The sequence below is a fragment of the Calonectris borealis genome, chromosome 1 (assembly GCF_964195595.1).
Source record: "Calonectris borealis chromosome 1, bCalBor7.hap1.2, whole genome shotgun sequence".
NCBI classification, from domain to species: Eukaryota; Metazoa; Chordata; class Aves; order Procellariiformes; family Procellariidae; genus Calonectris; species Calonectris borealis.
This window is the reverse complement of record NC_134312.1, coordinates 160,677,085-160,692,143: the sequence shown is the minus strand read 5'-3', so window position 1 is coordinate 160,692,143 and position 15,059 is coordinate 160,677,085. Positions and strand designations below refer to the sequence as shown.

The following is a 15,059-nucleotide window of genomic DNA, read 5'->3' as shown; positions in this document are numbered from 1 at the left end:
GGAAAGTACGGGGCGAAGATGTGTAACTTGAGGGAACGCTAGGAGCTGTTTGGTGGCGCAGGAGGCTCCCACCAGGCGCCGAGCGCTCCCCTCGCCGGGGAGCTGGGTGGCAGCAGACGTGCTCAGAGACCCCCACCCACGCTTGGCCAGGTAGGAGACCAGGCCCAAAGCACTACCTGCACCACAGAGGTGCTTTAACAGGGCTGGCCAGCAAAAACGAGTGCCTGTTGGAAAGAGGCACAGAAATCTCAGTGAGATTGGTGCCGACAGTTATTTATTTCCCATTTTTGCACAACGAGCTGAGGAGGACATCCCTTTGTGTTCACAACACCAAGCGGAAGGCACATCGTTCCTTGACTGTTACGATGCTCATTTCTCTCTTGAAAATCAAAGTAAATGAATGTCAAGAGGACACTGACGTGCAATAGCTTCAGGCAGCAACACAGGTCTTTTTTCTACTCAGACTCCACACAGACTCCAATAGAAGATTATTTATTTTTATCAGCATGGCTTATTAATAGTTCTACAGTACTTCTGTTCTGCATGAAAGCCATTACCTTTCTCGTGCAAAAATACCTGCTTTAGTCACTAATCATACCATTAAGAGATTATTAAAGAATTAGAAAATGAGCATAGAAAAATGACAATAATTTCTTCTTCCAGAATATTTGGTTTGCTATTTCATAGCAACCTTATGCTTTCAACATCTCAGAAGATACTAGAAAGGTGTTTGAAATACAACAGTTGAAAAACAGCATACATGAAATGTACGTTGTAGCACTGTGGTTGCTGTGATGCTTTATTGAAATAAGAGAAGGAAGACTGGTAGACAGTCATCTTTTTTCAGACTATTTTGCCTAGTCCCTTAAAATTGCAAAATGATTTTCAACAGCATAGTCTATGAGTCGTTTGAACTTCATAATTTGTTTTCTATCTGAGAAGTGGCAGGATTGCTCTCTCAGATTAATTTCTGTGTGTAGTTATCACATGTTCAGCCGAAACATTTGTGCAGATGAGGTTTTGCAAGGAGACACAAAACCCAATAGCACTACCAGCCCCAGCTGAGCTCAGGGACCCGTTTCTCCTTTTTCTCTTCATGTACATATGGCCCCAGCATCTTAGCCTCAAAGATACTGCCGCTATACTACTCACATCCTCATAAGGACCTGGGTGCCTAACTCTTGAGCCTGTCAGTGGGAGTTAGGCTCACAAATACCTTCAGAGCATCCTGGAAAATGTTACAATTGGCTTAATCCAATTCATGGAAAACAGAGCATCTTTAAAAGGCTTCCAATTTTAAAAGGGCGAGACAGATGAACAGTATTTTTCCCAGAATATAGAAGGGAAAAGGCAGTAATAAGATTTAATTGACCTCCCTGTGTTCCTATGACCATTTACAAGTCACAGGGGCATATGTCATTTGGAAATGAGCAGGCCAGGCTACCCCAGGCTTTCCAACACTGGTTTATGCAAAACCTACACTCAGCTACTGGTGCTGACAGAAGAGTGTTTGGACTTCTGACAAAACCTGCAAGCTGCCCTGCACGCTGATCTGCTGTCACCACACCGATGTTGAAGGACTAAATGCCGTTGCTGCAAGGGAGATCCACATTTTGGGGCGCCTGCATCATCCTCTCCAAGCTGGCACGGGGAGCCACTGACAGACAACAGCCAAGAGGGTCCGGCAGCGGCCACGCATCTCTTTTCTTCCCCACTGCTGGATGGCCTCATCACAGCAAAGTGGGGAAGGAGAGCATTTTGTGTACCTGGGAGTCTTGGAGTCAGAAAGGGAAAAGACAAGAGAGGTGCCAGGAAGGAAATCCCCTGTCCCTATGGAGGTAAGAGAGGGGCAGGAGGCAAGGCTCTCCTCCAGCACCTCCTGCCGTTTCATCCCTCACGAGGAAGAGTTCAAGGAGCGGGGAGGCGAGAGGAGAGGGCAAAGGGAGGGAGGCGTTAGTGATGGGAGGGAGAAGGAAGAGTCTCTGCCATGCTCAGCTCACTGGACCTACACTGAAAAGGGTTAACGCTATCATGCTACTGGTGATACCAGGAAATGTTTCTTTGTTATCACGTTATGTCAGATTCAAGTGGTGTCACCCATGACTAGCACGCAAGATTAGAGAGGGAAGTTGAGCGCAGGTCACTTTCATGCTTCAGCACAGCTCTTCAAAACAGCGTATTTCATTTTGCTAGGAGGGGAAACACACTTGCTGACACCGCTTCCCCAGTAAAGTGATGCTAAACCAGACTGGAAAATTTCTACGCAGCCAACTGACAAAGAAAAGCAAATTGTGTGTCAGGGAAAGAACAAAGTTATATGGCAAAACTCAACGACACTAGAAAATAAAAAAGCTCTTCCATGAGGATGTGAGCTTGACCTGCATGGACATGAACCTGGGCCTTCCAAGAAGCGTGGGCACTGTTTTGGGGTGTCGTTCCATTATCCTGTTTTTATAAAAGCTGTTGAAACTGAGTGTCTTGGGGATGTCTCTCTGATGGCCAGACTTGGTCCAAAATGGGCAACATGTTCAGCAATTGTGGGAGGATAGGGGTGGGAGATGACGGGACAGATAAATGGCATGATCTAAGCTCCTGTCCTTAGGAAACCTGGCTGAAATATCCACACTATTGGAGGAGCTTGCTGGGATTATGCTTTGCAGCCACTCCAGCACATTCAAGCAGCATGGCAAGGAAAAATATGCTCTCAGTCTAACTTTGGACTGATGGAAAATAGAAGATCAGCAGAATCCCTGCTCCATTTTCAGGATCCTTTCCTTCTCGACTTCATTTCCTTCCTGCCCCCTCCCCTGCTACTTCATATGTTACCTTTGGTCTCGGCTCTTTATCCTCTGCAAGAATGAATCATTTCCATTCATGGCAGTTATTTCCATGCAGAGGTGTGCAGAGCAGAAGCATCCCAGCCAGAATTTACCCCTGAAGTTGGAGGCACCTGTGCCAAAAACCTCAGCTGCAGCAGCGGGCCTGGCCCACCGCTACGGTTCAGTCAGCATTTCCCCAAGCACGTGCTGACTCTAGCAGCCTCACCGCAAATACACCCCAACTCTGTCAGTTTTGCCATGCCAGTGTGTATACGAAGCTGTACACCCGCACCTGGCTGAAGTTGCGCTACCACCGGCTGTACCGGTACAGCTACCGCTGCCCGGAATGGAGAACAGGTGACGCCAGGGGTGTGATTTTGGCCGAGGAGCGGCTGACCTCCTCACACGCACCGTCCAGGACCAGTTTCAGCCAGGCCGAGGCAGCTGAGTTCGGCTCCCCCTCAGGCCCGCTGGCTCGGAGGGGCCTGGCTGGCGAAGGAGCTGCGCCCGCCCGGCGGGCAGCGGCCTGCCCTGGAGCAGCGGGGAGAGAGGGAACGGAACCTCCACCCGGAAACGCGGAGACGTCCCCGCCCCGGGGCGCGCAGACCCGGGGCTGCCCCCTGGAGCTACCGATGCCTGACGGCCGGGTCCGGGCACCGCGCCCCGCCTAACGGCCGGTAACAGCCGCGGGGCACGCCCCGCCCCCGTCATGACGCAATGCTCCTCCCCCGCCCCGGCCCGCGGCGCCCGGCCGGCTCGGGCACGTGGGGGGCGTGGCGCGGGACACACCTCCTCCCCCCTTCCGACCAATCAGCACCGCGGGGAGGAGGGGCGCCGCGGCAGGGAACGCCACGGCGCCAGCCAATGGGCCGCGGGGGGGCGGGGCCGAGGCGGTGATGATGGCGGCGGCGGCGGTGTGGGTCTTCTCGCGGGCTGGGCTGCGCCTGGGGAGGCGGAGACTGTGAGTGACGCGGGCGCTGCGCGCGGGGGGCGGGACCAACGGACCACCGGCGCCGCCCCTCCCCCTCCCCGCTGGAAACCGCGCTCGGGGGTCTCCGTCCTCCTCCCCGTCCCCCCCCCAGGCCGTGGCGGCCGGGCTGGCGGGAGGAGGGGCAGCGGGGCCCGGGCCGGCGGGAGGAGGGGCAGCGGGGCCCGGGCGGCGGGTCTCCGGTGGCAGGCCGGGCTGGGGGGAGCGGCGGGGACCCCCGCAGCCGGAGCGGCTGGGGGCAGGCCGCCGCGTCGTGGCGGAGCTGGTGTTCGCCCGGCGGGCGGCGAGCCCCGGGCTGCCTGCGGTAGAGGCTGCAGGGGGGCCGGGCAGGGCCGGGGCGCCTCCGCCGTGCGCCAGCGGGGGAGAAACGGCGGCTCCCGGGCTCTGCCGCTTCCTTGCCTGGCTTAGCCGGGCAGCAGCCCGGGGAGCCTCATGGGCGAGCCCCGGGCTTTGCTTCCCGCCCTGTGCCTCCCCGCGGGGGGCGCTGGTAACACACCACGCTCGGGCACAAGGAACGTGAAAACAGAAATTAGTTTCTTCCAATTAGCACAAACTTGCCCTTGCCCGGCTGCCACAGCCGCTCCCACGCGGGGAGTGACCTGGGTCCTTCCCATTCCCGCGCTGAGGCTCCCACCTGGCGGGCCCCTCAGGGCCGCTGTGCCCGGTGTCCTGCAGGGGAAAGCGGGGCGGCAAGAGGGGCTGGGTTCGCACCGTGGGCTTTCCTCTGTTGAAAGAGAGAATACCGCATTGCCTCCTCCGTTGATAAACCACCCCAGATGGAGCTGAGCGTAGGTCGCCATGTGGGCAGCAGCGCCGTCAGCATCCCCCGTCCCCGGCTTGGGGAGGCCCTTATGGGCCCGGCGGGGTGGTGCGTCCCCGTGCCCCTGCCGGGGCCAGGCAGGGTTATGCAGGCAACGTACGGCCGCTTGTAAAGGGTCCGAGGTCACCAGGCGCTTTCCCACAGGTGGCCAAATAGCTGCCAGGGCATGGGCTTGGGGCAGGACGGTAGGAAAATCTCCGCTGGCAATGCTCGATCCCCATGCAGGTCAGTTTGCAGAATCGGGCTCTGAGTGACATACGCTATGTAAGATGAGGGCTGCACCGCACCTTTCTGCTGGAGGTCTGCGTGGCTTTGATGCCCAGCTTTCTGCCCGCAGGTGCGTGCCCGCATGTTACCTGCGGACAGAGAATGACTTCTGCCAGAGTGATTGACTGTTGGGTCTGTGCTGATTTAAGGGAGGTTTTCCACAGCACTTCTAGAGGGAGAACAGATTTTTTAGTACTGATATTAGGCAGGCAATCAAGTGTTAATTCATTTTAATATTTAAAGCTTTAAATTCTTGCAGTCTGCTGAGACCATGATACTGTAAATATTTTATAGATGACTGACAAAAGAGTATGCAGTCTGTAATAACTGTAACAGAGATGTTACCATGAACACGCAATATTGATGCTGGTGTGCAATATTGATGCTGGTGTTCGTGGGGAACCTTGGGGACAGCTGGACTGGTTTGTGCTGCGCTAGAGGCAGTGTGAAGAGCCCATAAAATCAACATCAGTCTTTCTCGCCCACAGTAACACTGTCCTGCATAGCACCCAGGGTCATTTTTCCAGCCTACCTCCTTCAGCCTATGTATGGAGAAGGTGCATGTATGTACATGCCTTCCACCCCCCATATTGGTGCAGAATCATAAATGCTGTGCCTTGCTATTTCTGGTCATGAGGAATTTTGAATATTTGTACTGTGGGGAGAAGAGGAGTCCAGACAGTGTGAGGGCAATCAAATTATCACATTTATATGTGCATGGCAGCTGTTCAGGGCTGGGAGAGGAGGCTGACCACATGCCCGCGGTCAGGCTGCTCTCTTCCAGCCGTAGTCAGAAATGGCTTCCTTGGCTGGTGCTGCCACGGGATGGGATGTGGCCGCAGAGCACCGCAGCCCCCTCGCTTGACTCCCAGGAGACGTGACGGCCTCCCTGCAGTGGGAACTGCCTGCCCCTTGTCATCAGTTCTGCTGTGGAGCCTGAGAGGCCACCACGCAGGTGGAGGCCACGGAATTTGGGACATCCAAGCGGTCAGATACCAGAGCAGGATGAGGCATGAGGAGTCCTTGCTCACCTTTGAGCTGGGCCGCCATGTAGCCACGCGCATGGAGAGAAAATACAGGGACAACTTAAAATGTCGGCAATCGATGCGTAAGTTGGTTGGATTTAATTAGCAGCTCCCTGGTCTTTAGCAGGAGTTGGCAGGTCCCGCTGGGTCCAGACGCTGGTGCCGCGGTCCCACGGCGCTCATTGCCACGCTGTCGGGCTGGGACCCTAATTACAGCAGGTACCTCCGATGCGGTGCGACTGCCTTTCCAGCTGCCGCCATCCTCCCTTCACGCGGATGTTGCTGCCCCTGCGAAGCCACTGCGTGGTGCTGCCATGAGAATGCGGATGGAGTATTTGTATCGTTAGCAGGCAGGTGAAACCTACGGTACCCAGAGCTGGTTTTGCTTACTTCCAATGTTCCAGAGCCTTCTGGGCTTTCCCTGCCTGTGAAAGATTTTTGTCTTGTTGGAAAAAAAATCAAAAAAACTCCTTCCAGCTGTTTTCTAATAACAAATGCAGCTGTTCTTTCTGTTGTTCTTGTCAAGAGCTTCAAATGTGCTTTTAAAGACAACGTTGCAGTAAAGCATTGACTATGAAAACCTTGCTGACAGATCTTTGTGAAGGGTTCTCTCTTTGCTTGATGATGACACTGTAAGAGAAGAGCATTGCACATGTAAGCACGATCACCTGTTTGCCCTTAGCTAGCCAAGTGCATGTCTGCTTCACCTGTTTTTCACGTGTGTTTATTTACATGGCGTATTCCAGGCAGATCTATACCCACATGCCTGTACTAAATCAATCAAAAGCGGCATCGTTAAGCTCGCATCTCGGTGGAGCGCTGCAGAGTATGGAATATATCATGTGGGCATGTAGAGTGTGTCGTGCCAAAGTTGCCTAGCACGCCTGCTAGGAACAAAGGAGCCTGAGAAGAGTAATAATAACCCCGTGTCAGATCTTGTTCAGGGACTGCGCTTATGTCACCTAAAATTTCGAGCCTTGGGAGTTTCTTCTCTCATCTCCGATTGCCAGGAATCCACCACTGCTCTGTCTTGTGTTTCACACTTCCAAGTTTGTGTCTACTTGGCAAATTAGCGGTGATGATGTTTTTCATGGATTGGACACTGGAGGGTGCTAATGCAATGAGAGCTGAGATTGTTCTAGCAAATTAAAGGGTTCCCCTTTGTTAGTTGTGAAATACTTTTATTCTTTGTTGCAACATTTAAATGGAAAGACATGAATCATGGTCCTTACCAGTAGCTGATCCTGCTCGGCATGTGTAGAGCTATAACCAAGAATATCAATAAAGTGTTAAGTCTGTGAGGGATTTCTTTCCTGAACCTCTATCCAAAAAATCACTCATTTTATGTTCTACACATTTTTAACTGTGTCTTTCGAGGTTATGCCCTCGGGCTGAAATTTATTTGAAAGTGTGACTTTCTAGTGATAAAAACACTTTACCTGGCAGAACTGTTGAGCCGTATCTGCAGAATCTGCTTTTCTACAAGGTCACTTTGGTTCACCTAAACCAATGTTGTCATTTTGCTGGCGAGGTGAGAACCTGATGGCGGCTCACATCGGGGAGGGAGGGGACACTTTGAGCACCGCTAATCGAGTTCCCGGCATTGCAATTGCAATCCTCTCTCTGGGGATGGACCAGGTGAAGCCTCAGTTTACCTTGCAGCCAGCGTCACCGGGCCACGTGCGAGGGAGTGTGCAGGACAGGGCCCTCCGTCAGCCATCATTGCTGGGTCAGGCGAAGCACGTTATGAGGCTGAGCCTTGGCTCTGGCGTTTCAAATTCACTCGAACATTTTTGGGAGGTTAAAGTTACGTTGGGACGTCTTAAGCTAAAGGAGGCATTACCTGTCCACGCTGCTCCAGCTTTCCGCTGAACCGGGTCTCCGCTCTCCTCTGCCCTTGGCAGAAAGACACGGGGCCGACATAAGCTCCCTGTTGTGCGGTCTGGCAACTCCGTACTCGGCATTAAGGACTGTGAAACTACTGCCTGAGCCAGTTCTCATCCTGGCAGCAGCAGAGGTATGATGCCGGCTAATTAATGCTAATGAGAAGCAGGGTGCAAAGCTGAGCGTGTCCAGCTAATCACTGCTGGCACCCCAACTAGTCTGCTTAAAGCTAACGCAGTTCTGGACAGTCCTGCCCAGTCCTGTACCTGCCTTTGCAGACCCGTTAGCCAAATGAAAGCCAGTATTCATAAAATGTGTGAGCAAACCAGAAATGGGTACAAATACACTTTCCTTAGAAGTCTTTCTCGTTCGGTACGAGTGGCAAATGAGTTACTCCTCTGTCTCGTTCCCCTTTGCAAATGAATTGGGCTGTCCCCTCCTGGAAAACATTGTTACTGTGCTGTGTTGGTCAGGTTTTGTTCTCTCCCAGGTGTTGCAATTTGCTTACATATGGCTGGTTTAGTTTTTCTTTCTTTTAAAAATACGCATCATTTTTCTCCATATTCCCCCTCGAACAGAAGATGTGGATGAGCATGGAGAAAGACCCTGTGGATAAGGAAACCAGAACCCGTTGTCATCCTGTTCTGGCATCATTTGATGCTCACCTCACAAATGGCCAGTTTCACATCGAGGTTGCTTCGCTCTTTTTTGGAAGGAGCAGAAACGTAGCCAGCTGAAAGTTTACACTTCTTTTGCAAAGAATTTTAATAGCTTACCGGAATAGGGTCATAAGGGGATGTGAGCAGAAAACCTTTTAAGATCATTGTAATAACTAGCGGTACTGAAGACAGTCTGCTTAAGAGGAGATAATTTAGTCTAAGCACATGAAAAAAGATCTGGTTGACCGTGTATTCGTCTCGTTTACCAGCTTCTAAGAGAAGACCGTTTCTTCCATTGCACCTCCATGCTTACGAGCAGGAGCCAGGGTACGCCTCCTGGCATCATTTCAAGAACCGACATGCTAGCTCTGGTGCCAAAAGGATTTGCAGTTGTGCATTTTATGTAGGCGGTGTCCTAATTTATCCCGGGAGACCTTTCTCCGGGAGAGATTGTTAACGGACCTTCCACCAAACCTGCTTGATCGCATTGAGTTTAAATGCCGCCAACTGCGGGATGCCGTCTCTGAGGCCCAACGCCACCCCTGCTCCATGCCCCTGCTCCGGGAAGGAGCGTACCTGTTCCCTTGGGGAATGCTCGGTGCCTTCTAGCATTGAGCCTTCACAGGCTTGTACAGTCTTTCTCGGCTACTCGTAAAGGCTGGGTGAGTGGGCTCTCCGGGGTTTTCATGCCTTTTGGGGAGATCAGGCTGCTGTACTTGAAGCCTTAAGAGACATTCTGGCAGGGAAAAGCCCTTTGATGCTAAGAGCTTTGTAGGGTTACTGCTGATGAACTGGTTGTCTTTTGAACCCCCAGTGTGGTGTTTGCTCCCATCCTCTGCACGGCTGGTGGGCTCCCAGTGGTGGTCTCTCCCGGACCCCTTTCTCATGCCTCCCTGAGCTCCAAGCCTCCTCATTTGGAAAGGGGAAATACTGGATTCGCCCTTCTTCTTTTGTCAGCCGGGCTGTGCATGGAGGCGTTTCTCCAGCCGCTGCCCTTTTCATGCTTCCCTCTCCCGCCCGGCGAGGCCGTGGAGCACAGCAGGTCTGCAGAACTTCGACTGCAAGTGGGTCTGGAGGTCAGCTGTGTGGTTACTGAGCCCCGCGGGTGTTGAACAAGTCCCCTTCGTAATTTTTCCCTTATTTTCTCGTCAGTGCTATATTTACCTCTCAAGTCTCCCTGTGCCCTTTAAATCTCCGAGCGTCGCTGGCGTAAATAGGATTTGCCTGTCCCCATGAAACGGGCATCGGGGCGGCTGCCTGCCTTGCCTTCTCCAGCCCTTTGTGGGCTGGGGTTGACCTGTTGTCGCGGGCTGAGCAGCCAAACCCGCTTTCTTCTCTGCCATTTTAATTAAAAATGGTTGGCATCAGGGGCTCTGCAGCGATGAAAGGGAAATGATGAAACTTTGAAGAATTTGGGGCATAAAGTCGATCTCTAAATTTTAATGTACTCATTGCACTTAAACAGTTGATACATTTTATTATTGAGCTTTCAGGTGACCTAATTTCCCTTAGTACTGTACATTTAGCTTTATACATCTGCACCTAATTTGTAAAAAAGGACTTAATGAGAAACTTCAAACAGTTTAAATGTCAATTACAAAGAAAGCGAGGTTTTAAAGTTCCAGTAATCTGTCCATATTGGTCATCGAAACATGATCCCAGGTGGACGTTAATTCAAGACAGATGGCATTCCAAAGGCACAATTACAAAGAGCTTATATATTTTCAACACTAACAAGCTGTCACGCTATGTTGTAGCTACACTTCCAGTACTGTATAACCACAATTGCTGCTTTATCTGCTGCGGACTCAGTAGAAAAGGGGTTTGATTCCCCACTCTTGATATTGTCAGTGGGATTTTTGGGGGGAGTGAACAGGAGACCGGGATTAGTTAGTGCGAATATCTTTCATTCACTCAATCTGCTGGGGGGGGGTGTTGTGTTTGTTTTTATGTTTAAGTTGGTGAAATAATTTTCAAAGAAAGGAGGGGAAATATTGAATATGGGCATAACGAGAGCAGCTCATCGCAGACATATTTCTATTTCCTGGCAACGTTAATTAACTTTAGTCTTATCAGCTGCTAGGTGATAGCTATGATGATTTGTTAAAACCCCCAACATCCTGGCTGTTTTCGGTTAAAAAGTCATCTGAAAGCCTGTGGAGTAACGCGCGTCTTACTTGGAAGACTGAAGTCCAGGGGCTTGATAATGACTTGACTTGCAGTGGTGTAAATGGGCAGCAGCTCGGCTGCAGCTGGGCAGGAGTGCTACACCTCATGCGAAAGGCAGTTTGAATTATTTTTAGGTTTCTGAAAGTATTCTTAGGCCCAGAGGCAGGGGTGGAGGGGCTGGACAAAGCAGGGTCAAGGTGGGACTTCCATTAGACTGAAGCATCAACATGTGATGTAGTTGATCAAGTTGAAGATGTCCCTGCTCATTGCAGGGCAGGTTGGACTAGATGACCTTTAAAGGTCCCTTCCAACCCAAACCATTCTATGATTCTACGTGGCAGATGGCAAGGTTTGTTGTAGAAGGACGATGTCTGGTATTTAGTTAGTAGTTGAGGTGGGCGGTGATCTGCGTAACTGCACGATGAAAGATAATTGGGCATAATTTCCACTGATTTTTGTTTGTTTCTTGAAACCAGGTCACGAAAAAGCAAGACTTGCATGGCTATGACTAGACAGTGTTTTAATAGGCTTTAAAAATTCTGGGCTGTTAGGAGCAAGATTAATAATGCTCTCCAGGAAGGTTTTTAAGCTCCTGTGGGCACATGTATCCCCTAAAGAGGTACTGAGAATGAAGAGCTTATATTTCTGCTAATTTATCTACCTTTTACTGGAAAGTGGAGAATAAAGCAGAAAGGCTAAGATGCTTCATCCTTGGAAGGCAGGAATTAAATGGTAGCACATTTAATTTTTGTTTTTCATTAATGAATGTTGTAAATGTGTTTTTTTGAAAGCATCTCACCCGGCTTCCTTTTTGGAGGAGATGCAAGTGCTATTTGAAATATGCAGCTCGCCAACAAGTGAATTGGACTCCTGAGCCATGCTTGAAACAAAATGCCAATTTTACCTACAGTTTTACTAGGTTTCCTGGTTTATGCAGTGGCATTTGAATGGCCTCTAGTAATTGTTTTTAGCAGAAAAAAAAATTCAAACAAAAATGAAAAACACAACCCAAAGTTCATTAGCACTGTATTTGGCATGCCATGAATCGTTAAATCTTTATATAAATGCAGAAGTAATTTGTAACAAACAAAATCCTTTATTTTTTTTGGAGAGACTTTCTTTTGAATTTTTGTTCGGACTGCTGAGGTACAGTACGTTTTCCAAACGTCAGATCTTATTACCAGAATCGGGGAGGAACCAATTCATGTTTTAATTAAATACCATGTATAATTCTTGAGTGTCAGATATACTTAGTGGTGATAAGTGAATAAAATCAGGTGGAAAACAAAAGACAATAAATAAATGCTTAGATAAGGGGTTTTTACCTATATTTTTTGAACCTCATTTTGATGTTAGTGTGTGTTGCTCTCAAGTGGTTTCCCCTCAGATTTTCCCAGTGCTTATCAGGGTAACATACTGCAGTCTTTTTATTTAGATCAGGCTTTGCTTTGAGAGTTAACTAATTGTTCAAGCCCAAGTGGGAAACTTTCTTGCACCTGGAAAATTAGGAGAGCAAAAGCAAGAGACATGTCCGCATCCTTTCCCTGGTGGTTCTTCACCTGCGAATTTGAACTGCAGTGGTAATAAAAGTTTTGTGGACCTCATTTTATGTGAGATCATTAAGCGACAGGAGAATTCAGGACTAGCTGCCCTTTATAATTCAGGACACTGAAAGGTGCCATTTATAAGCTCAAAGTGCCTGCAGGAAGGCAAAACAGGCTTGTAAAACCCGCACTCCAAACGCTGAAAGGGAACCGGTTTGTACTGCTGGCTGCACCCTTGGAGTGGCAAAATTGCAAAGGTAGTGGGGACTGGGTTTAAAAAAATGGAAAAACACCTGCCTCTAAAAGTTGATGTAATAGCCCAGTTTTTCACACTTCTTGTGTTGATATCTCTTTTGTCCAAAAAACCCTCCAAAATGTCCCGGGCAATGATCCCAGTAAAAACCTTATCAGTTGTAGTGCCCAGCTGTTGGGTTATTACCTTTCCTACTATAGCCCACTGTTTTGCTGAGCTGCTAATTTGGCTATAAAATACATTTTCCCTGACTTTTTAATAATATTTTGCAACCAGTGACCTTTGCCCATTATGTGGGCCAGGCATTTTGTAGGGAGAGCTCTCGCCTCCTTATTGCGCTTGAGAAGGAGCAGCAGCGTGCACAACACTTGCAATGAAGAGAGATCTTCAGTAAAGTGGGAGATAGGCCAGCATACCCAGTCGTCATAAAACTGATTGTTATGGCTCTAAACAGGCAATGTGGTCTGCTAAATACAGAATATGGTGGAGGTTTATGGACCTAGAAAGCCTGAAAGGCACTAGGGCGGCAGCCCAAGGAAACGTTGAGTCTAGTGTTTATGCTCAGAGCAGGTACTGCTTTCCCTACGTGCTCCCCTGTTACTCCTCACATGAGAGTTGGAGCAATCATTTTTAAGTTTATGACCAAAATGTAGCAATTGCTGCCTATAAATGAGGCGTCCGTATCTGTAATCTTAAATGGCGGGGGCTGAACTCTTCTAGTCCAGCCAACATAAGCCAACTATTCATGGCCTCATTAACGTCCCGTGACTGAAGTTCCTTGGGTGCCAATTTGCACCATCGGAGCCTAAATTCCAGTGAAGACAAGAGCCGACTGCACGTCAAGTCTGCCTGCAGCGTCTTTGCTTTATTAGTTTGTATTAATTCAATACCTGCGTGTTTATACACACTGATTTCGGCAGCAACTGGCGATATGGCGTGGTATCCAAATTGTCGTCCCTCCGTACGTCGATCACGTAGGAGCCAGAGAAGCAGCTGCGCGTCAGAAATGTATCGGTATTATTCCATTTTCTGACGCTGCTTTTGTTGCCTAGATTGACGTGCTCGGGGCCCCAAACACTGCACTGAGTTTAGTATGACCCCAGGGCCTTTGCAGAGTCGACTGCAGGACTCAAACCTTTATATCCACTATTAAAAGGCAGTTATGTGACTGTTTATGTTAGAGCCAGGTGCTTTGTTGCCTGTGGACATGCTGTTACTTGACAAAATTTTTTTCTTTTTTTTTTTTTTTCTTTATAGTCAAAATGTGATAAACATACTTACCGGAGTACTTTACTCCTCACAAATGGTCTGGATGCCTTCAGCAACCACTCGGCTTTCTGCGGGAGGACGGGAGTTAGGGTTTTCCAGCTCTGTGTAGGGATGTACTCATGGCAGCATTCCTGTTACTCCTATATTTTCTTTGTGAAGGACATACAATTTCTAGATGGCATGTCATCCATGTATTTTTAATGACATTTTTTGTGGTATTTTTCATTTAAGTTCTCTAATTTGTAATGCATTTCTAGTTTTTGTGGGTTCATTTATTTAGGCTTTATATATGAACGCATGCTTTGCGGGCTTATTGCGTTAAACATTCACTTATTTTTTGTTAAATCTGTAGCAGTACTAAAGCACTGAAGGTGCTTTGGGTTGGGTTAGTATCAAATAGTGACTTCAGCATAGTGGAAGTATAAAATCTGTTTTCTTACTAACTGTTTCTTTGAGAAGTTGATGTGAAAACCATTTAACAGTTGTTTTTTTCCTTTCCTGTTAAACTAAGCTACTGAGGAAATCTTCCTACTGCTACACGCTGCAATATGTCAGAAACACCGTTATGTTACAGTTGCATCATTATCTAAAGGAAAAATTGAGTGTGGGTTTGAAGTCGACAAGTGATGAAAGTAGCCCTGAGGTTGTCAATTAGAAAGCCAAGGCCTGGAATTGATAAGTTAATGGCCGGTTCCCTTCTCACCCCCTCGCTTTGCTGCCTGCTCCCGCCTCGCCCCACAGCAGCTTTACTGCTCAGAACATAAAGAAAAGGCTCCCGTTGGTTTGTGTCCCAAAATTTATCTCACTAATATGATTCACTTAAATTCTTGGCTGGTTGCAATGTTCTCAGCATGGACAGATAGTTAAACAAGGAGAAGTGAGATGCAGCAGATAGAATATACAATCTCAAAATGATGCCCCCCTTTTGTCTTTTTTTGAATGTTATTTATTTGTTTATTTTTTGTTTAAATGTTGAACCGTTAACACTGTTGTTTCAGACCATCCTCCTACAATACACACAGCAAATTTAGCAGCAGTGCATAATTTAACTTCTACCGTATGTTTGTTTGCAGGTTTTAAAACCTGAAATTTAATGGCAGCCAGTTGGAACCCATGTGTTCCTGTTAAAGGCAGAGGGCAACACGTGCGGTTTTTCCTGAAGGGAGATACCGGTTACCAAAGTTTATGATATAATGTAATATAATACGTAGTGTTTCTATTTCGCTTGGGCAGGAGGGAACTAACATGTTGCCACTTCTCCTAAGGAACACATGGGTTTAGATAAATTACGGTAGGTAAATTCCATAATTTCCATAATTAGGTAAATTATGGAAAATAACAAACAGGATTTATTCAGATTTT

General features: G+C 48.5%; 1 protein-coding gene across 3 annotated transcripts in view; it reads left to right on the top strand.

The window, feature by feature from the left end:
• Positions 1–3,706: 3,706 nt before the first annotated feature.
• Positions 3,707–15,059, top strand: part of CLYBL (citramalyl-CoA lyase) — a 176,073-nt gene continuing 164,720 nt past the window's right edge. For all 3 annotated transcript variants that reach the window (XM_075137905.1, XM_075137914.1, XM_075137921.1), the window contains exon 1: positions 3,707–3,780. In XM_075137905.1, the coding sequence (XP_074994006.1) occupies positions 3,716–3,780 (65 nt within the window). In that variant the 5' untranslated portion in view covers positions 3,707–3,715. The remainder of the gene's footprint in view (positions 3,781–15,059) is intronic.